Below are 22,882 nucleotides of genomic sequence, written 5' to 3'. Positions count from 1 at the left end.
TTAGATGCTTTCATTGTCAAAAACACAACATAAAGGCGCTTGATGGCTCGAAAAAAATACGATACAGAATAAACAGAAATAGAGACAAAAGGACCCTGGTGTGTCTTAGCATTTATTTATACCTTAAACCTTATAATCTTCTTAACAAATAATTGAAGGTAAAAAAGATAGCACACGAAGAGCATATTTGTTCAAGTTTTTATTTGACATCTACAAACGTTCCTGCGCTTGTTTATTATCCATGACCAAACATCTTTCAATATTGCTTCCTATAGGCTATACAACCTCTATACACTTAATTAGTCATTCCTTTTCATATGTAATGACTTTCTCCCTTTATATTCGTATTCACATTCTTTATAAATGAATTACATAACTGATGCCACAGAGAGTATCCTGCATGTGCATCTTTGTTTTGGTGTTCAGGCTGGACGAATCTCCACATCCACGAGCTCTCCCAAATTGTAATGGCTCCTGTCAGATGTTTATTTCTGGGTGATGGGGAATGAATTCTGGTCCATCAGTTCTCCTACACGTTCCTGAAGAATATGCACGACTTCAGCCAGGATGAAAACGTGCGTGTCGTCCAAATCCTGGATGATGAACTTCTTACCCAGGGCTGACGTCTCGTCCAGATACAAAAGAAACTGTTTCATAGCTGGATCACTGTTTAATATTTGAGAAGAAAATAATAATTTTAACTGAAGGAGCATATCTTAATTTAAATGGCTATGCTAGGTAAATTATAGCTTACCATTCCACGAGAACTCCTTTCAATACGTTGACCATTTTGGACGGGATGTGTTAACACTGCCTTCACAAATATATCTTTCGTATCTATTTAAGGACAAAGGGAAAGCTGTTTTAGGAATATAAATAATTATATGCGCAAAATGTTTGCATGCACGCTACATCGATGTGTAAAATGCTATTTTTAATGCTATACTAAAGCCCAACCGCTAACGTCACATTAAAATTATAATATTTTAAAAACAACAATTTCAAAGCCCAAGTCAAGAAACTCACATTGATATATTGTTTTTATGTGTCTCAAACGGCACTTTGTTTTCAAAGCCAGTGAACACTTCTAGTAACAATGGTCTTCCTCAACTAATGTTCGCGCTTTAGAGCTATAGCGCCACCTGCTGCATTGGAGCGCTCGAAAGATGACGTTGAAACTTAAAAAAAGGCCTAGATAAAATAAACGGCAGACGAAAATAGAAATTAAAAGTTAGAATGGAACTTTATTTAACGATTTGGAAAACGATTTGGCAAAATTGTGTGAGAGAAACACCAACAAAGTAGTATGGTCCTACAACATTAGTATAAAAATATTGCAAATTACAGCCAACATCAGTACCATCCTGTGCTTGTTACTAATAATATAAAGAACAAATAATTTAAATAAAACTAACTTATTATGTCGTTTAAACTGTGCATTGACGTAAGATAACGTAACTTGATGCTCAACAACATATACAACATATAGTTAAAAATAAATGCTAAATGTTTCCTTCAGAAGTACAGTACATTGTACTCCATTAGATTCCAATGCAAAGGTGAGGTAAGCAAAACACACTAGGCCTATTACATTAAAAGGTAAAACAAAAGTTTCTAAACATAAATATTTGCAAGACTGAACCGGAAAAGGTTGTGGAGTTTTCATTTTACAGCAGAATGTTAAAACATCATGATTCTGTCAAAAATCTAAAAAAAAAAAACCTGAATTCCTTCTCCAGTTCTTATATAAATAACACTATCTTTAAAATGTAATGGTTAAATCCTCAAGAGGCAGACTACAACATGGCAAGAGATCAGTTAAGCACTGTTGGCACTAACTTAACTTACACTTTACTTTACTTCATTCTCTGTCCTCCAAGAGCATCCTGAATAAACTGTAAACTACGTTTGTAGAGAAAGGAATTCTTATTTTCTGGTTTGCAGATGTTTAGGTGCTCTACATTCACCTGGATGAGGTCCCCAATTCCAAGCTCTGAAGGAAGAAAAAATATTAAAACCTTACAAATGAAACATAACATTACAGTTATATAATGCCAGCTTCAATTATTATTTTGACCTACCTGCCGATTGAGATGGAACAACCAATATTTTGAGCATTGGCCCAATGTAGGTAGGCAGTGATTCTGCAAAGCTAAGAACTTTAAACTCTTGTTCTTTTGCAATGTTAAGAAAATTTTCGTTCAGGTCTCGCAACGCTGGAGAGTCTGAGCAGAAATAAAGTGTGTGAGACAAAGACTAATTCAATCTTCAAATTCTGAGAACGAAAGTATTGTACCTTTACATAGTTCTCTGACTTCTATAGAGGGAAACAGAAGGTATCGAACGTTGACAGAATACTCTGCCATGAACGTGCCGTGGTGAGGAACGCTGTAAAACAGAATTCCTTTAGTGTTCTTGATCAGCGCACTGAGGTCAGGATCTTTTGAGGCATCTAAAAGCATCTTTTTCACGAGTAAACCTATGAAACAAAAAAGATAAGTTAACCAAACTAATTCTGCAGACTTATAAACCATAAAGATGACGTACAACTCAGACCATATAAAAGTTTTACTGATGTGTGCTTTAAGAACTAACCTCCCATACTGTGGGCTACCCAAACCACAGGCCTGTCACCTACACCCGCATCCTTCAATTTCCTCAGCAGCTCCTGACTCCTGTAGGCCAATGACTTTCTGTATAGAAAAAACAAACAATAATCATAATACAATAAGTTAACCTGATAACTTACTAACATACTTCACACCACAACTATTTCACGAGTTCGCCTTAGCAAATAATTAAATAGGCGGCGATTAAGTAAGTAGAGAATATAGTATGCGTATTTGGAGTGCTGTCCAGGGAGAGGGCTCTGAGGTCAGTATTCTTACACTAAATCTAATAAAATATGTTATTAAAAACACGTTAATAAATAAAGTTTGTCTTCAGCAAGTTTGTTTTTCTGTCAAATGAATAACTTTTTTTACGACTTAATGTGGAAATGGTAGAACAACAACACGAGTATGACGTGTCCACCAATCAACCAATCACAATGCAATGGGAAGAGACCTTGCCCCCTGGATCTCGCGTTCTGCAGTGAGGGGCTACTGGGTTTAATGGCCAGGAGTCGGGGTGGAGGAGGGATACTTAAAAAATGTCGAGTGAAAGGAAGTAAGGCGATTTAACTATTTATAGAGCTCACTCTTGATTTGGTAGGACGGATGATGTAATAGCTAATGACGGGCAGCTGTGTAATTATTTGCATGGGCTCCTCCCGAACTTTGTTAATAAAACATAATTTACCTTTGGTTTTCGGCAGGACACTTCGCCTTCCAGTCACTTAAATGCGTGTCATACTCCACTGATAGGATTCTGAGGTTTGGACAGTCTGCAGCCAACCATGACTGTGGAAAATACAAAAAGAGATCGAGAATGACTTTCCAAATGCCTCTCCAGCCCTGTAATGCTGTTACACCACAGACAACATTTGTTAACTCTGAGATTTTACCCCTACGCTTCATTCATAGCGGTCTTCACAAAAATATTTAACCTTGGGCCAGCATTCAGTGTAGTCGTCTCGGATCCCTTCTGAGGTCTTGTCATCATCACCTGTAATATCACAGTCTTTTTGACGCCATGTCTTAAACGCTGCTCCCAGCAGGCCATGCACAAAAAGGATGTCAGCTTTGATTGGCTGGCTGATTGTAAAGGAGGTGAAATGAGATTAAATATATGATTTTTGGAGCAATAATGGAAATTTTAATTTAAAGTATGCTTACTTTGTACGGCACTGCGGATGCAAGATATAAACGCCATCTTGGTACTTCTCTCTTACTGCATCTCGGTCCAGGTTGGCCAATGCACGGGCAGCGTGAGATGCCTGCATGATGTGTGGTGATTGGATCATCTCAGCTAGGGCAGATATCCAACCTAGAATGTGAATTAATACAGTTATAGTCATTAACTATAAATGTCATAATAGTTCATATGATTCTTAGTGTATAAGGATATAAACAAGCTTATGAGCAAAGCTAACCTGACTGTACTATAGCGGTATGCAAGCTATCATTCAAGGCAAGATTTCCAATAATTCGCACAATGTTACGCTGAATCTTGGGAGAGTCTCGGCGAAGCTGGTAGACTCTCTGTAAAAGCTGCAATCCTCCATTGGCAACAATGTGGTCACAATGACTGGGGACCTGTGAGGAATAATGTGATAGTTCAGGTCAAAATAAAACGTCTGTCATTATTTATTCTTCATCAGGCCATTCAAAACCTGTATATGACTCTTTCTTCTGTGGAACACAAAAGAAGATATTTTAAGAAATGTCTCGGTGGTTTTGTGTCAATGCAAGTCAATGGGGATCAACGTTGTCTGAATAAACACTGGTTTTCAAATATATCTTCTTTTGTGTTCTGCAGAAGAAAGTCATACACATTTGAAATGAAATGAGGGAACTTTGAAAAAGCTTTACTCGTTCACAGGAACTCTGTTTTCTTTGATCACTGTTTATTTCCTTGCTCTACAAAAAGTGTCAAGTGTGCAAAAATGCACTACACGGACTGCAATGCTGTACAACAGATTATAAACAGAGGTGAATCTTCACCGTTGAGTGCTGCACCAGAGCCTGCAGGCAGAAAGTCTCCACCTTTTCTGAGGGGGTGGAAGTCAAGCTTTGAGCGTAGGGCAACCCATTTCCTCCAAAACACCACAGCCCCCCCTAAAACCACAGTGCAAAACACAGCTATTAGAGTGGATTTTTCATCTAAAGTCAATTTTGCAAATGTATTTAATTGTGTGTCTCACCCTTTGGGAGGCCAGTGACTGGCTGCTTTCTCTAAGTGCCAGCGAGGTAAAGTACTGCACGCACTGATCCACCTCCGACTGGGGTAAAGAAGCAAGCAACTGTCTAAGGCTGTCTTCTATTGATATATCCTATACACACATAGCACACGAACATTAACGCAAGCAGGTGATGCCAGGACATTTTAAGTCAGCTCAACTAATGTTTGGAGTATCTACCCACATCCTCTTTGTGTGGCAGTGCAGGAGGAGGAAGAAAGAAGCGCAGGTCCACATTAGGGATGCGGGCGAGACCCACAGCTGTGCGTTGATCGACCACCTGTGCTGCTGTCTGGTACTGATAATCTGTGATGGACAGGCCAAAAGACCAATGAGAGTATCATACAAATGTTACACGCAGCTGCCTTGGACTGACACCTAGCAGCATGGATGCAACATCATTCAATGCACACCATTGTATCTACTGTGAGAAGTGCTGAGATAAAGTCAGTACTACTGGCCAGTCATTACAGTTGTATCAGAGAATACAGCTTTAGTCTCTCACCCTTCCAGTGGTGATTCTGGGCCAGGTCCTGCACCGCCTGTTGTCTCATGGCCCGGTCGGCAGAGCAGGTTCTTTTCAACAGGATCCAAAGGGCATATTCATGAGGGTCTGCGTCCAGATGACTTAGATGCTCTGATGGAGCAGTGAGCACACAGTTATAGACCCCATCAACACATATCAGTAAAACATCACATCAGATCTCTCTACATTTTAACAGTCTACTACTGTGGAACACTTTGCTAAACTGTCTTGGGTTCAATCTATTTGTTATACACTACTCTACACCCTCAAACCCGATGCCTTCAATTGAGCTGTGATGAAAAACAGAGCCAAACGTTAAACACGGTCTATTATAAGACTATTAAAGGGGTCATATGGCACGGATACGTGTTTTTCTGTGTCTTTGGTGTGTTATAAGTTGCCCATGCATGTATTAGTCACGTAAAATTGCAAATATTAAAGTGTCGGAACAAAAGATGCATTCTATCTAAAAGCGAATGCTCACTCAGACCTGCCTGAAACGCCTCGTGTAACCACACCCCCACAAATCTACATAAGTTCGTGGTATGATTTGACTAAGACTGCCCAAATGTACACGCAAGTAAGGTGGGCGTACCTGTCAGTACAATTGCTTTGGAACCTTATGTTAGAAATATGGTAAGAGGCGTTACATTTCCATCACACGGGTGCAGTATTCGACCAATCGCTACGCACTGGTTAACTGGCCAATCATAGCACACCTCACTTTTCAGAGCGATGAGCTTTGTAAAAAATCTGCGCGTTTCAGAGAGGCGGGGCAAAGAGGAGATACAAACATGCACGGTATGTGGAAAATACAGCGTTGATGAACCTAAAATCGTGTATACACATTGCATTACATCTAAAACAAAGGATAATATTCGTTTTAGCCGTGTCATATGACCCCTTTAAAGAGAACAACACTGAATGTCAGTTCCTCTCTTTGTGGCTACAGGTGACAGTCATCTTTATCACTCAACGGCTACAGCTAACAACGCCAAGGTCGTGGGTTCGATCCCAGGGGATTGCACATACTTAGAAACAATTGTATAAGATAATGCAATGTAAGTCGCTTTGGATAAAAGCGTCTGCCAAATGCGTAAATGTCATGTAAACAGAAAGATATCAGCAGATGTTTCCTAAAAACGTGAAATTAACCCTTCTGTCCTAAGTGGGTTTTCTGTAAGCATACCCTTTGGTATACTCGTAAGATCCTACATAACATTTACATTTTAATCAGCAGGATACGATAACTGACATGAATTGTCAATGGGAACAGATGAATACTCACCGTCCAGGGGGCGGAGCATAACTCTGGATGAAATTTCAAGAAACTTTCTAACTGCTTTATGAAGCTCTTTTCTGGTTTTGTTAGTGAGCCCTGAAAAAGTTTAAAGGTCTGTTAAAGTGCTAACATTACTTATGTTGAGTATATGCAGTTATGAGTTGCACAGAATGTTTTACGACTACAGTAGTGTTCCTGTTGTTCAACTGATATTTCATTTCTTAAGGCGAAGCTATATAATGTCTATTCACTAAAGGTTGCTTTTATAGCGCCTGCCAAAATGCATAAATGTAAATGACTATACAACAAAAAAGTGAACATAATGTACCAGAAGCAAGACTCTCCTGTTCTCTATTGGTGGCATGAGTCAGGTAGATGTAGGACTTGTGTTTCTCCTGTAGAATGGCACTTGTGTCGATAGTGACGGCCTGCTTCAGCGTAACCACTTCATATGTGATGAAAACAAATCCCCTGTGGAAACATATAAGATAAGAGTCAGAAAGTAGGTTAGGGTTTCTGTTGAAGAGAAACCCAATGGTTTTATTAAAACTTTCACAGCTCACACTTCACAAAAATTGTCAAATATATAGAAACATCAAATAAATAAATGAAATCTGCAAACTCTCAAGGAAATTAAGCATGTTTTTTGTAATAGTAGGTTTGGTGGATTTATTATGATGACTACAAAACTAGTAAAACTGTGATAAACTTACCCCAAAATTACTGCACCAGTGACCTTTGCCATTTTTCCTGAATAAAAAAAGCATTTGTTAAAATGACTTGAGTATTATAAGAAATACAAAATGTTTATTATAATCTTGCAAAAAAATATCTTACGGAGGTCCTTCCATGGTAGCGGTCTCCTCACAGCGGGTCCGCTGGTGCTGCTCAGCCTGCGGCAGCGGATCAGTCGTAGTGCAGACGCCGACATTTGCGGCTTTACTCGCAGATATCCGACAAGAACGCACATCAGATGACACCCAAAAACCGGTGAGACACAGGTGTTTATGCTCACTTCTACAGTAACGTTAAACTTCTCACGTCGATCATAACCTAACCAGTTAAAGAAGCCGCGGTGGAGAAGTCAAGGCATTCCAGCGGGGTCACTGTCACATGATCTCCTGTTTTCGACACATTGAACATACTTCTATAATACAGACATCAGGTCTGATCGTCTATATAATGCTAATTATTCTAAAACATCTCACATAAATGAAAAATCATCATTGTTCGAGGTTAAATTAGCAGTGTGCTTTCGTAAAATGACGAGTTAGCTGGATAGCTAATTCACTGTCTGCGTTTAGAACTGTCAATGAAGGCGTACTGTACACGTGCACTTTACCTCTAAAAACAGGAGCACCTTCAAATGAACCTGGTTTGCGCATACACGCTTTCACTTTTGACAACTATTATAAATAAACAGGAACTGTTTTGTATTTGAACGGACTTCAACGTGAAGCGTCATTACCGTAAAATCTAGTGTCACGTATCTAAATGTTTTACCGTAATCAGTGTTGCCAGATTGGGGAGCAACACTGATCGCACACCAGAGTTCAAAGACACCTCCTCATAGATGTTTAAAACCTTTTATTTTTATTGAACAGTGGGTAGCCTCTATATCACGTTGGTAATAATGTGTTTACGACTGCAGCTCACATTATTTTCGAACTTTTTGAAATAACTTAACTAAATAAAATCAAAGAAAAGGCAAGCTGCTTGTTTTTTAATTTCAAAAATCCACCCGACCTATTCAGTTTTCTCCGGTCTAACACGCTCAATCTGGCAACACTGACCGTAATACTGCGCAGTGCGCACTATAATTGTTCAGAGTAACGGGCCTATTGTATTTAGGAAATTAAAAGCTGTCTGTCTAGCAAATGACTGTATATCTGTGTATATGTCATTTGCAGCTGGCACAGCAATGTTGACATATAAAGTTGAATCCTTTGCATTCATTTCAACCTGGTGAGAGATTTCCTTCCTCTTGTTAAGGGAAATCCACTCATGTTTGTGAAGGATATCAGGTCACATCCAGGATATGTGTGCTATAAACTCTCTTTAAAACACCTTAGGAACATTTTTGTCATTGGTTTGTTTATTTTCACCAACTCTTTTAACGGACGTATTCACGAAGCTGTCAAAGAATGGCAAAATAATACTAATAATACTCTTTCTATTGAGATTTAGGCATACAAAAAGTAGCAGTGATTTATTCAGTGATAACATGCAGATGTAGCAATAAAAAAAATAAAAATTGCAAAATGATTTGCATCAGTTTATTACTATGAGGCTGAGGAATGTTTAAAAGACTAGAGTCCCTATAAAAATGAATAAATACTCAATCCAATGAGTTTGTGGCAAAAATATTTTAAATTACTGTTTATAATAAATGGCTGTATATCAATATTAAACTTTACTAAGATTTATTGCAACCCCACCCTGACCTTCGATATCTCTTGCTTTATCTTCTCTATTTCTTCTTCTCTATTTCTACTTCTCTCTCTCTATTAAATGATGCATAGTTTTTGATAATAGATTGAATATTAATGTAAAACAAATGTAATAAAAATGCATACACGCTAAAAACGTCCTTCCCATGTGCCCATGGCATTTTACTTTTTTGTTTCAAAGCTAAATGACTGTTTTTTTGTCAGGCTTTAGTTCAAGTCACTTATTAAGAGCCAGAGAAATAAAAGTGTTCTCTCTATGAACAGCAGATGGCGCTGTTACTCGTTGGTGAACATATTGCAGCTACTTTTTCGGGCAAATTATGTTTTTTACATTTTTATTTGAATTGTATTTTTTATAAATACAGATATATACATTTATTAAAAATAAAGAATTTTTTAAACAAATGTCCATCCTGCTATTTTTGATTGTTTGATCATCATTATGAAGTCCTCTCTTTATTTATTATGATTCAATATTCAATGTATATGAATTTCTTATGTCTTCCCAGGAAAATATTCAGCAAGTTGTTGATGTGGTGCTAAGCGGCTTCATGGTGCATCTATAAAGAAGGTGAGATGTCAGTTTAAGAATGGCACAGTGCACACCTCTCTCTCTCCCTCTCTCTCTCTCTCTCTCTCTCTCTCTCTCTCTCTCTCTCTCTCTCTCTCTCTCACAGAACACAACACAACACAACTTTGGAAAACTGGCCATGACTGAGTTTAGAAACCCAAAAAGAAACTGGGAGTTGAAATTCCTATTGTCCAATTTAAAGTCCAAGTCTATGTATATATTTGTCTTCTCCCAACCATATTAGTGTCTTCTCCTTCATGTGGTCGTCTCCTGATAGGCTCGTATGATACTGTCATAGGCAGGTGGTGGGGTCTGGCCAGCATGGAAGCCCCTAAGGTTGCTGTTGCTCCAGAAGGAATCTGGTCTGTTCCTGGCTCTGGGTGGAGTAATCATAGAACTCACAGTGTTGGTTGCACCAGCCGCCCCGGGGCTTGTAGTGAGAGTTGGGGTCTGTGGCAGGCTACCCTGGGCACCCTCCTCTGCCTCGCGAGCAATCTGACTGCACTGGAGAAGAGGATGGAAGGTGGAGGCCCGGAAACTAGATTTGCGGCCCGGCAAGTCGCCATAGTCTGTTGGTGAGGAAGAGGTCTGTCGATGGAAAGAAAAGGCAGCGCTGGCCAGGCTGTTATTGCTGCGTCTGTCGTAGCTGCTGCTGTGTCGACTGAAGCCAGAACGTGAGCGCGGTGAGGAAGAGCGGGTGGTGGAACGGTGGACGGGCAGGCGTGTGATTGTTGCCGAGGCCCGACGGCGAGACATCCAGGTCAAAGTCATGTAGACCAGAGCACCTAGCAGTAGACCAACAACCATAGAAAGACAGAAGGCCAGTATGACATCCCCTAGAGGAATAGAGATGTAATTTAATAAAAGCATTAAGGAAAGTATAGTTATGAAGTCTGGAAGGAAATTTTTCCTATTTATTTCAGATGGCTTAAGGAGTGGACTAATGATTTTTAGGATCTTGAGTGACTGACTGTAGGAAACAGTTTAAAGGGATAGTTCAACCAAAAATAAAAATTCTGTCTTCATTTATTCACTCTCATGTCATTTAAAATACGTATGACACCATAATGGAAATCAAAAGGGCTTTTTCGTAAAAAACACACTTATAGTGGGCGGTCAAATTCCTAATGTTTACGCCACACCCAGTGTTTTCTTATGGCGCTAAACTGAATTAAATAGTTTGAATTTTAGGAAGTTTCCTGTTGTGACATTCCATTGTCCATAGAAATACCGATTCCAGTAGCACACACGCCTGTTATCCTGAGTGTCACGTGACATTAAAGCTCCTTTGAAATCTGCAATTTTTTAAAATTCTAAATAAAAAGTAAATTTCTATTTCTCTGTGTTTTGGAGTGTCTGTCAGCGTGGTTTTAAATTTTTTTTCAGGTTATTGAAAGAATGTGTTGTCTGTAGTCAGACAAATAATGACAAGGCATAACTTTCCGTCATGTTATTGCAATATGACAGCAAAAACTCTTTACAGTCTTAAGTGTATTCCAAAGTGCGTATTAATATACAATTTTCTCCCTGGGAGAAAAGAATCACAGTCCAGTGTAAAGGATCATCTGGAAATGACATTTGAAAAGACTAAATGGAAAAAGCTACACGCGGACTGGCTGTTGTTTTTTCACAGATAACTCTTGCCAATATCTTTTGTTACTCTTTACTACTCTCTGCCTTTCTGTCGAGAAGCAAATTCTCTTTAAAGTTCTCAGCACATAACTTTCAACACTCCCCAGTCATTTATATAAGTTCAGAGTTGACAACATAACATTATACGTAAGAAATTTGAGAGAGAATGCTTTATAAATATTGTAAAATGACTTACTCAATCCAAAAGACTCCAGTATTTCCACAATAGGATGAGTGCTGTTATCTGCCATAGCTCCAAGAGAGGTGTCCAAGAGAGGACACGGTCTCCCCGCCAAACCCTTTAGTCCACTCACGTTTTCCTTTTATTCCGCTGTCCTTTCTCTATATCTGTGTCTGGGCAACCCCTTAGTTCTCCATGACCCTCCTCTCTGTGCCCGTGTCTGTCTTTCAGCCCCGGACGACTCAGCTCTATGGCACACAGGATCTTCTGCAGGGCTGGAGTTGCTCTGTTGTTTGTGGCAAAGCAAAGTCTTCTCTTAACATTTCCTGCCTTTCCTGCGTAAAATTAGCAGCAGACTGTCCTTATCGGCACAGAGCAGGGTTCCTGTGGGCTGGAGGGGAAGGGAGAAGGGTGGAGAGAGGGGGAGAGTCAAGGTGTGTTTGACCGTGCTCCCCATGCTCTCATCCATCATATTTTACTTGTCTCACCTTCTTTTTTTCTTTCTCCATAAACTCATGAACTTTGAAAGATGTATTGCTCTGTGTCACCACAGATGGCATTTAGCTAGTCTGTAGTTTAGATGAGAGATATGCTTTTTATGCTTTGCAATTCATAGGATAATGATAGAAATCACATATCAGTGTATAAGTATATAAATTCAACCTATAATCACAATAACTCAAATAACATATTCTTATAAAATGGTAATTATATAATATATATATATATATATATGTATGTGTTATTAAATAAATTTGACCTATGCGTAATGGTAAATTGTGACACTTTCTGATAATTGTTTGGTGTTCACTGTGTGACACCAAATGGCTTAGATGCTACTATAAGATTGTAGTAGGTTAATATGGAATATAGAGGAAAAAGAAAAAAGTAAAAAAATAACATTTAAAGGGATACTCCACCCAAAAATTAAAATTCCGTCATGAATTCGCCCCCAAGTTGTTTCTTAATCTCTTTGTTTGGTTGAACACAGAGAAAGATATTTGGAAGAATGTTAGCAACTGATTTTTCTGGGGCATCATGACAAAAAAATGTTTTCCTACTATGGTAGTCAATGGTCCCCCTGAACTGTCAGACTCTAAAATTCTTCGAAATAACGATTCGCCTTATTCGCTTATTATAATAGAAAATAATATAATTCAATAAATAAATTCAATGAAAAAAATAAAATTGAGCATTGAGCACATTTTAATTTAACAAAACCTTTTTCTTATAAAAACCAAGTAAACCATCATAGGACATTTTCACAATAAAAAAGTATCAGGAATGCTTTTTCCAGCTTATAAAAAACAAAATGAAATGTGGAAAAGGTTTGCATTTTTCTGTGTTTCCCAACACGATTTCCAAGATTCTAGAGCTTTTACAATTCCAATTTCTCTTCCTTTAGTATTGCTGGTCATCACAGAACTTCATATTTTCCGTATAGACATGCCAGTAGTCCCGGGTTATCCTGACCAGGCTGGCTTTGCAGTCCTGCCCAAACAATATCCTGATAAGATCCTGCAGAGAAAGCAGTTACAGTGACACAAACTAGTGAGACGTAGTGCTTTCCCTTTCAAATGTTCATGAAGGGTATCTGGATGTTAGTGATTAGTAATGACGGGTTTTCAGGACAGAGTCGCTGTTTTGGGAGGGGAGGGATAAGCCCTGTACTGACATTTCCTCATATTGTTTCTTGTGAAGTCAGCTTTGACCAAACACATGTTTTAAAGAATAGATTGCAATTTATTTTAAGCTACTTACTGACATTAGAGCATGATTCATATTTGCGAACACTTGGCCAGGCATTTAGCAGATTTCTTTTTAGATCGAATAATGTTTAAAGCATAAATTCTGTTACTAATTTCGTTGAAGTGTAAAGACACTTTGAGCTCTACAAATTCCTATTGCCATTGATTCTATTACCTGAAGTTTTCTTTAGAAACATTCTCTCCTTATTGTAATAATTGGTCTCAATATTCTTTAACCTCTTATTAAGCGCCCCTATTTTTGAGCATTGTATTGATTGCAAAAACACGTTCAGAACATAAATGATGAGTGTTAGCTTTTAAACGAGGCATAGTTTTTGATAATAGATTTATAGATTTATGTAAAACAAATGTAATAAAAATGCAGACACGCTAAAAAACGTCCTTCCCATGGGCCCATGGCATTTTACTTTTTTGTTATTGTTTCAAAGCTAAATGACAGTTTTTTTGTCAGGCTTTAGTTGAAGTCACTTAATATGAACCAGCGAAATAAAAGTGTTCTCTCTATGAACAGCAGATGGCGCTGTTACTCGTTGGTGAACATATTGCATCTACTTTTTCGGGCGAATTATGTTTTTAACATTTTTATTTGAATTGTATATTTTGAAAATACAGATATATACATTTATTAAAAATAAAGAATTTTTAAACAAATGTCCATCCTGCTATTTTTGATTGTTTGATCATCATTATGAAGTCCTCTCTTTATTTATTATGATTCAATATTCAATGTATATGAATTTCTTATGTCTTCCCAGAAAATATTCAGCAAGTTGTTGATGTGGTGCTAAGCGGCTTCATGGTGCATCTATAAAGAAGGTGAGATCTCTCTCTCTCTCTCTCTCTCGCTCTCTCTCTCGCTCTCTCTCTCTCGCTCTCTCTCTCGCTCTCGCTCTCGCTCTCGCTCTCGCTCTCGCTCTCTCGCTCTCTCTCTCTCTCTCTCTCTCTCTCACACATGCATCTGCAGTGACCGCGTGGAGGTCATTGCTAAGCATTGCTTGAAAACCAGCACACTCAGCGATTTGCTCTATGAATTGTGAGCTTATCCCTTTAGTCTGGCGTTGCTTATCGCTTTAGTCAGGCGTTTTACTTGCATTTTTATCAATAACATGTATGTGTGTGATTGAAGCTGTACTGCAGGTGAAGAGCATAACATTATATCTCTCTGATATGGGACCATTTACAGGATTTCATTCACATTAAGTTTTTTTATACTCTAGGAATATCTCAGACATTTAGCAGCACAACATGGTTAACATAAACTTGCCTTGCTCATTTCCCTGGACATTTTTTGGGGGGTGGGCTCCCGCTCCTCTGGGCCCAACAAACAAACTGTACTACAAAAGGTCTTAGTAGGCTCGTCCTCATCCCAGGGCCCGAGACAACATTACCAGTTATCTCCCCTGATGACGGCCTTCACTTACTAATGTGGCTGTGCGGCATTCAGGCCCCACTATTGGTCAATAACATGCACTCAAGATCTGCATTCTGATTGGACACCAGGTGGCAGTGAAAACGAACGCCGGTGCCTACTGTGGTGTCTGAGATGCAGAAAGAGAGAGAGAGACTGTGAGCGAAGGGGTAGAGGTTGCTTCCTGCCGAAGGCACAGAACTTCAAGGGGAGGACAGGGACCGTATGTTTGCATGGCATGCAGTGATGTTGAGTTTTTAGGACTTAATGTACATTCAGCTGATCCTGGATCATTGGAGAAGTCTCAGGTGGCTGACCTGCATCAGCATCAACTGACTTGAAATCAGTGGAATGGCATCCGCTCAGCACTATGGCCGTTCAGACAGGGAGATTGCCAATGAGATGCAGAGGCTGCAGGGTAAGTGCTTACGCATGCTTTCTCTTAAAGGTGACCTCGCTGTTGTGTAGGATGACACAGCATATACATGTGCAGATGTCATTGGGTCTTTTGTAAGGCTGACTTCTCAATTTGAATAGGTTTGAATAGTTAAGGGGTTCTGGTTGGATATGTTTTGTATTTTGTAATGATGTTTTGATTGATAACTGCATCCATGCATCAGCATACAAAGAGTCCTTGCTAGTCTTGTTTGGCGCATAGTTTGAGCAGATGCTGCTCTGCAGATGTATGTTGACAAGAGATATGCGATGCAGATTTGTCACAACTGCATGCATGAAAGTATGTTTGTTTTTATTTGGTGCTTTGCAGTTATAGTGACGTCTCTTGTTGCAAAATTGTCCTTGGGGAGTTTAGGAGTGTTTTTTTAATTTATTTATACACACATACATTCAATTTTACATTCAATACATTCAAAGTTTCAGAAAATGTAGATTTCTTTATATATCTATAAAATATGGATGTTGTTTACAATGAATACATCTGTAGTTTTACACTGATCAGCATTATTGTGCTTGTGTGCCCTGTGCGTGGACCACTTTTCAGATGAAATCAGAGAGGAGGGAGGAGAGTGAATGAGTTTAGAAATGTGATTATGATAAAAGATTGTTCAGTCTGAGACTCTAAGAACGATGGAGAGGGGATACAAGCGAAATAGCTGACTCTAGAGATGTGTTCGTCTGTGAAAGTCACCTCTTACACCTACTGTGTAAGTCTGTGTAAACCACAATTAATTATATGAATAGCATTACCAATCTTTATTGCCAGCCAGTATTTTAGTCTTTTTTGTCATTTTTTAAAAAAAGTTAAGTAATTTAACAAAATGTATATCTTTTACTGGGAAGCAAAGTTGTATAAGATACTGTATTAGGACTATTGTGTCCTCAATTAAATATCTTTACCCTATTAGAAAATTAGCTTTTCTTACAGTACTTAACAATAAACTTAATTCAAGATATATTTTCTGCAAATGGGTCTTATTCTCATGTAACTTCTCAAATACATTTATTTCGTTTTATGGATTTTTAGACAAAATAAGACAAAACCACTTATTAGAATTAAAACTAGAATTACTAGAATTTATTATACGGAAATGGATCATATTTTGACTCATCATTCATGACGATAATACTTTCACTAATTACAATAAGCAATATATCGTTTTTCAGCGTTTATTAATCTTTGTTAATAATAAAAAGTTAATGCCAATGCAATTGTTCATGTTAGTTTATTATGCATTAACTAATGTTAAAGTCACCATGAAACGAAAGTTGCAAATGTCTTTTTTTCCTATCTTGACATATGAGATGAGAAAAAAATACAGTAAGAACAGTAAATTTTGATTTCATGGTGACTTTAATAGTTACAACTTTTGATTTAAAAAATGTAATGCATTTAGTAATAGTAAAACATAAATGAACATGTAATAATGTAAAATGTAAACAGAACTTTTGTTCTTTAGTTCATATTAGCTAATGCATTAATAATGTTAACAAATACAACCTTATTGTACAGTGTTACCTTTATGACTTATGTATTTATTATGTATTTTCCAATGTATAGTATAAAAACGACTGTTATAATCCTATACCTGGCAATGATTATGACATGGTTGCATGAGATCAATATTTCTGTAGGTAACATAGGACTCTGGTCACCCTAGAACCCAGAAGTAGAGCACTGTGTTGAGTGTCAGGCCAGATTGATGGTGTGTTAAGATGCTTGTGGGGGGAATGAATCAAGTGACGCTAAATACGTTATTTAGTATGTCATCGCCCTTCTATGCCTCATTGGTTGCAAAATTAAGTCAGAGCAGGAAATACATATTCATGTGCTTATGTGTTACACTTATGCATAATATGAAACAGCAGTGGCAGAGCTGTCATACTATGATACCGCTAAAAGAAAAATTGTAGAGATGAATAAATATCTCATCTCTTAAGGAGGCCTGAAGTACTTTGGCCTAAACCGTATGTGTGTAGACTTTCAAATCAAGTGAAAATTTGCCCTATGCTTTGTATGTCTCATATTTCTGTATATATATTCAACATTAAACACTGATTAAAATTCAGTATTCGTTGTTCACTCCTCACGCGAGTCGAGAATTCTTCAGCTATTCCTGAATGAGCAGATTAGAGATGATAATTAGACCCATTTGATCCACTGCCTTGATCAGATTAGATTACCATTACTGTGTGTGTGAGAGTTTCCCTTCCTGCCTGAAACAAAGAGCTCATCATAGGCAATATTCATTGGGTTCAAAACATTTGAACTATCATTTCAATTTCCTGTTTTATTGCTGAAAACAGAGAGGGAATGTCTTGCTAATGAGCACCTGTGTCTTCTGTTTTCAAAATGGGAAGCATGCACAAACACACACACGCACGCACGCACATGCACACACTTACCATCACACAAACATGTTCATGACATTATTTTTTATTTATGCATTTATGAGCCTTTTTATTGGGTTGTAATGACACTAATATCCATCCTCATGTTCATTTAGGTTCATTCTTATTAATAAACTATGCCATCTCATACATTTCTTCAGACATCATTTATTCATACATAATTCATGTCGTTTAATTAAACATCATTTTTATTTCAATAACAAATATCATCATTAATACTGCGTGTTCAGATCTGTTCAACTGTGTATGAAAGTGTATGCTTTGTTGAAATGTGTTAGAGAAGGTGGGCTTCCCCAGCTGAATCTTCATTTCTGTACTATTCAAATAAAATGTAATAATTGTAAGATTACATGAATCATAAACGTTATTTGCGTCTGTGTAAATTTGTATGCCTTGTTTTTTCTTTTGTCCTCTTTTTGGGTACGTCATATCCAAACAGTGACAGGTTGTTAAAAAACAGCAATTAGTGGCACCATATGGCCGAAACAGCTAGTCTGCTTTGAAGTCCTTGCAGACTAAAAATCGTCCCGTATGTTTAGGAATTTTGCTATTTATTATCTCTCATTATCTTGACAGTAACGCCACATCTCTGCATACTTTCAGTAATTTGGTTTTCAGTGATCATTTGTACTTCTCCACATACAGTCTGGTGGGTTTCTCAAATCAATGAGACAAGTTTTACTGTCCTGTTCCCCTACTTTTTCTTTTCTTTGTTGTGTGTAGTGTGGGTCCCTAGAGGGACAACGCCATGAATATTGTCTTCATAAATAAATGTTTAAAAAAATCATTAAAAAAAGGTTTTGTGTATGGTGAACGTGAGCAATTAAGCTATTTTGTCCGCTGGCTTTTTGTCTGTTTCATGCTAAAAAGTCCCATAAACAAACCCGTAAAAGGTTAAAGTTTACCCTTTGGTTCGTGCTTGGTGGCACTTGAATTATTTTCTTTTTGTGTGCATTTTATTTATGCGAATGCATTCATAACATGAACAAAGACAGAAAGAGACAGAGGTACATGGAGGTCATCCCATGTGCTCATGCTCTCTTTAAGGCAATACTGGCACAATGCCAGTGAGAGAGAGGGAGAGAGAATTGGTTCAGTCCTGGCACTCCTCCACAATAGCTGTGTAATGTTGTGCCATATATGGCAGAGAGCAGCCAATTTCCTACTGACCAGCACGAGTGCAGAAGGTCACCTTGAACGCTGTGAAGTGGAGGGGTCTTGTGGATGTGGTCCTCCTCCATTCTTGTGGTGCCTCAGATATTTAACAATGAGTTCCTCTTGTCATTCCATCACACAGACTCAGCATTCTGTTTTGGCTCTGAGCTGTACAAAGGTGTAATACGATAGAGGTGCAGACACAAAACAACATGCTCAGCAAAGAAGAAAATGGATGCAGTGTGCAACAAAATTACATATGAAGAATTTATAATAGACATTGTTTGTGTTTTATTGCTATAACCCTTGCGGTTATATTACGTGCTTTAGATACTAAAAATGAAAAACAAATGTTAAGATCCCAACAAATAATTACAGTGTGCGGGTTTCTATTACAGATTTGCGCAAAATGTATGCAATATTTTCTAAATGTCGATAAAAAATGACATTTCCATTAAATGATGCTATGTGACTGAAATGCAAATTTTGTCTTCTCGCCATAAGTCATTTTTGCCAAACTTGTTGCAAACCAGCTTTAGAGGTGCGTACCCCCACCTACTCTGAGGTTGTGTGAAAAGAAAACTAGCCCAACCAAACCATGCCATCTTGTCCATTAGACATGAGCACATGATAATATCATGCACCCCTACATCAACCATACAGCCTTAATGGAGCCAGACCCATCTTCATGGTCAAGTGTGAGTACAATGTAAATCTATATGACAACTGGGAAAAGAAAATTCCATACTTCACAGCGTTCAGCTATAGTGGTGTCCCCAAGAAAATAATTGCTGATTCCCGCTGATATTGATGCTGATAGTGATATTGCATTGCCGGTTTCACCGACACACATTAGTTAGCCGAAAAGATTGCGTTTAACTTCAGTCATTGGAATCATCCATGGCACTTATAACGCCCTCCAGATAATATGTTTCTGTCTTATCTTTCAAAGGCAGACTAACCTTGAGTTTTCGCTCAGTCAATATCACTGAACCCTGAACTGGTCACCTTGGAACACCTTGCCTCGAGCAAACTGTGTAAGTGAAGGTCAGTGGGGTATCACCCTCCAAATGTGATGAAATCTCCTGATTTGTGAGTTTGTTTTAAGGCAGAATGTGTTTTTTATATGCAAATCCGAGTCAATACACTTAATCAATGTACATTATATCTGCATGTTCTCTCAGTGCAGTGAACTTGTGTCTATGTGATTCTATTATTCCACATGATGTAGGCAGTATATGTGGGCATTTCTCAATGTGGATGAAATGCTTAGTCTGTCTGACCTACTTCTGCCCTGGCTTTGACCACAACATCATTTCATTACAAAAGCCAACAGGAGGTCCTTTAATACGCTTTAGATGCCATGATTGACATCCGTTTTGAGTTAGTCTGTAAACCACTGTGGCATTTCTTTCTTTCTTTCTTTCTTTCTTTCTTTCTTTCTTTCTTTCTTTCTTTCTTTCTTTCTTTCTTTCTTTCTTTCTTTCTTTCTTTCTTTCTTTCTTTCTTTCTTTCTTTCTTTCTTTCTTTCTTTCTTATTTCACATTTCTGTCACGTTAGAATTTCGATATTTTCTTTCTCTTTTTCCGGCATTACATACTGTATAAATGTACTGATAAAATGAAAATAAATACGCATATAGTTGTGATAGCTAATATTAATAAATCAAATTACTGCCGATTTAATGCAGTTGAATTTTCATACCTCTTTCATTCCCTCCACATTTTAATCTAGGCTATTTATTTATTTTGCAAAATACGTCTATGAGTAGGCTATGTATTGTGGGCGCATCTGTAGCGATAAGTGCACAAATCATCGGAACGAGAGGAAATTCCCGTAGTAATCATGCTGAGTTATTCAGAAAATCATGTGTGTCTTTGGACTATAATTAGTGATGCTAATTTGGCAGCATTAGTTTGCTGAATTATTCGCATTTAAAGGGGTTTAGTCACATGTTTGAGGGGAAAAGCGCGGGAGGGAAGACGCTCTTGACTCGAGACTTCCGATATCAGTGAATGAGAAAGCAATCATAGCCGCACTCCCCGGCCACATACCGTATAGCCTATTTTTTTATTATCCTCATGTATAGTTGTTGCTGTAGCGGTGGATGAAACGTGTGTATGTGTGTAACTGTTTTCTATAGCGAGGAGCAGATTTATGATTATGTAGCTATTCATAAATGTAGGCCTTGTGTGTGTGCGTGGCAGGAGAGAGAGTCGTCTCAATTTAGTGCACTTGTTTCACATTTATGGTGTGTATATAACAAAAAGAAAAGGATTGATTGTAGATCAGATTAAATCGTTGTGGGGGAAACACCAGGCACAGTAAGTCCATATTTCAGAACTTGGCAGTAAACCCTTAACATACATCTCGTTTAGTAATGGACCCTTCACTTTTCACTTCACTATTCTATTGTAGCCTACCTTTTTAAATTACATTTGCTATTTAATTCATTCAGTATACCACTAGGTGGTGCAATGCCCTTTCTTTCTTTCTTTCTTTCTTTCTTTCTTTCTTTCTTTCTTTCTTTCTTTCTTTCTTTCTTTCTTTCTTTCTTTCTTTCTTTCTTTCTTTCTTTCTTTCTTTCTTTCTTTCTTTCTTTCTTTCTTTCTTTCTTTCTTTCTTTCTTTCTTTCTTTCGTCTGTAAGCCATGCATGTATGGACTAATAGAGAGGGGAAACCCATGGGGTTAGTTGGATAGCCTCAGGTATTAGATGAACTGACCCAGCATCTGTTTGTACTCTAACTTCTACTGATCTCTAGTTTATAACCCTCATCTTTCTTTTTAGTAACAAAAAAATCTAATTAAATTAGCATTAATTCTTTGAAAAATCTGTTGTTTTTCCATTACTGTCTTTCTCTTTAGGGCTTCTATCACCTGAATGTATAATAGATTTAGACTTTAAAGACTGTATGTACCATAATAAACTGTGTATTTAAAAAGAGTGGTCATGGAGGTCAAATGGTTGGTCAAACGCATTAATAAAAAACATCAGTTTCATTTCAGGACCATGGACAGGGACCAGGCACTTCTACAACAAACTTTCAATATGTTAAAATAGGTTGAATCTGTACATTAACCACCAGAAATTTATAAATGAAACAGATCATTGTTTACTGCAAAGCATGCATACTGCATTGCATACTGAAATATTCACTTGTTATAGCAAAACCACAAAGACCCACACTCTTTCTCTCCTTGTCTCTCTCTCTCTCCTTGTCTCTCTCTCTCTCCTTGTCTCTCTCTCTCTCTCTCTCTCTCTCTCTCTCTCTCTCTCTCTCTCTCTCTCTCTCTCTCTCTCTCTCTCTCTCTCTCTCTCTCTCTCACATGACTACATACATGTACACACACGCCTGTCAAGGAGAGATTTTCATTAAAGATTCTGCAGAAGAGATTCCAGGCTAGGTTAGTGAGTTGAAGATAACAGGGGACTGATGGCATATGACAGGAGCCATTTCATATTAATGACTTTCGTCATTTAAAACCCTTTTGGGAGGAGACAAATAAAGGGGGAAATTATACCCATGATTAATGAAACTATCATAATTTTAGAGATTGTCACCGTCCCCAGGCTTTTAATTTTCTCGTATCTTCAATTTTAAAATCTATAACAATAGTGGTTAATTTCCTCTATACTGCTACAGTAAAGAATAGGATTTTTCTTTCATACATTTGATTATCATTGTAAACAAGCTATTTTTGGTAAAAAAGCACAATATAACAAAAACTTACATTTCAATAATGCATCCAAGCTGTGTAGGGATATTTGTTTTGTTAGACTATTTAAGGAGGTTTACAGTATAAAGCCACTGGGAGCGGCAAATCAGATCGAGCAGTGTTTTCAGGCAAAGTTAATCAGCTCAGCCCCGTGGCTTTCTCTAAAACCCTGGAATCCAATGCATTTTGTGGGAGAAAAGAGAGAGAGCGAATTCAGCTGATTTTGGGTAATTTCAGTGCCAAGCACGTCCTGCCCGGTTTGGTTTTTAAAGAGCATGTGTGCCAGCTATGTGACGCACACACACACCACTCCCCCTCCGTTTATGCTCAGATGACATCACACATTCCCACACAATCCGATTGGCTGGAGGTGAATGGATTGTTACTGCAGTCGTACCGATTTTAGAGAGAAATTCTGAGACCGGTGTTGCACACATGCACACATTCCCACACACTCTTTGCATTGCAGTATATGCAGTATA

The 22,882-nt window shown here is 38.0% G+C and overlaps 3 protein-coding genes and 1 long non-coding RNA gene across 4 annotated transcripts; 1 reads left to right on the top strand and 3 right to left on the bottom strand.

Moving 5' to 3' along the window:
* Nucleotides 1–168: 168 nt before the first annotated feature.
* On the bottom strand, nucleotides 169–1,129 carry gtf2h5 (general transcription factor IIH, polypeptide 5). Its single transcript, XM_057353667.1, has 3 exons — nucleotides 1,027–1,129; nucleotides 755–837; nucleotides 169–666 (listed from the first exon to the last, which is right to left on the bottom strand). Exons 2-3 carry the CDS (start codon nucleotides 787–789, stop codon nucleotides 486–488), a joined length of 216 nt encoding a protein of 71 aa, XP_057209650.1. The 5' UTR covers nucleotides 790–837; nucleotides 1,027–1,129; the 3' UTR covers nucleotides 169–485.
* Nucleotides 1,130–1,234: 105 nt separating this feature from the next.
* On the bottom strand, nucleotides 1,235–7,618 carry serac1 (serine active site containing 1). Its single transcript, XM_057353665.1, has 16 exons — nucleotides 7,486–7,618; nucleotides 7,362–7,398; nucleotides 6,977–7,119; nucleotides 6,655–6,744; nucleotides 5,346–5,477; nucleotides 5,025–5,146; nucleotides 4,805–4,933; nucleotides 4,605–4,718; nucleotides 4,034–4,196; nucleotides 3,777–3,927; nucleotides 3,548–3,695; nucleotides 3,301–3,401; nucleotides 2,596–2,693; nucleotides 2,297–2,479; nucleotides 2,082–2,225; nucleotides 1,235–1,993 (listed from the first exon to the last, which is right to left on the bottom strand). The coding sequence occupies exons 1-16, from the start codon at nucleotides 7,616–7,618 to the stop codon at nucleotides 1,857–1,859; spliced, it is 2,025 nt and encodes a 674-aa protein (XP_057209648.1). The 3' UTR covers nucleotides 1,235–1,856.
* LOC130566277 (uncharacterized) lies at nucleotides 7,526–10,078 on the top strand. Its single transcript, XR_008964450.1, has 3 exons — nucleotides 7,526–7,638; nucleotides 9,608–9,669; nucleotides 9,968–10,078. It is a non-coding gene; the product is annotated as an uncharacterized LOC130566277 (long non-coding RNA).
* myct1a (myc target 1a) lies at nucleotides 8,603–11,828 on the bottom strand. The gene is made up of 2 exons (XM_057353666.1): nucleotides 11,498–11,828; nucleotides 8,603–10,505 (listed from the first exon to the last, which is right to left on the bottom strand). Exons 1-2 carry the CDS (start codon nucleotides 11,550–11,552, stop codon nucleotides 9,925–9,927), a joined length of 636 nt encoding a protein of 211 aa, XP_057209649.1. The 5' UTR covers nucleotides 11,553–11,828; the 3' UTR covers nucleotides 8,603–9,924.
* Between the last annotated feature and the right edge of the window lie 11,054 nt (nucleotides 11,829–22,882).

Source organism: Triplophysa rosa, linkage group LG15, assembly GCF_024868665.1.
Source record: "Triplophysa rosa linkage group LG15, Trosa_1v2, whole genome shotgun sequence".
In the NCBI taxonomy this organism is placed as follows: domain Eukaryota; kingdom Metazoa; phylum Chordata; class Actinopteri; order Cypriniformes; family Nemacheilidae; genus Triplophysa; species Triplophysa rosa.
This window is presented reverse-complemented; position numbering and strand designations above follow the sequence as displayed.

Bases quoted from the DNA above. Each gene is read 5' to 3' on its own strand.
- myct1a (XM_057353666.1), bottom strand. From the start codon at position 11,552: ATGGCAGATAACAGCACTCATCCTATTGTGGAAATACTGGAGTCTTTT. The intron at 10,506-11,497 runs GTAAGTCATTTT...CTATTCCTCTAG, and splicing joins ACTGGAGTCTTTTGGATTGA to GGGATGTCATACTGGCCTTC.
- serac1 (XM_057353665.1), bottom strand. From the start codon at position 7,618: ATGTGCGTTCTTGTCGGATATCTGCGAGTAAAGCCGCAAATGTCGGCG. The intron at 4,934-5,024 runs GTGGGTAGATAC...ATGTGTGTATAG, and splicing joins CACTGCCACACAAAGAGGAT to GATATATCAATAGAAGACAG. The intron at 2,226-2,296 runs GTACAATACTTT...ATTTCTGCTCAG, and splicing joins AGTCAGAGAACTATGTAAAG to ACTCTCCAGCGTTGCGAGAC.
- gtf2h5 (XM_057353667.1), bottom strand. From the start codon at position 789: ATGGTCAACGTATTGAAAGGAGTTCTCGTGGAATG. The intron at 667-754 runs GTAAGCTATAAT...AATATTAAACAG, and splicing joins AAAGGAGTTCTCGTGGAATG to TGATCCAGCTATGAAACAGT.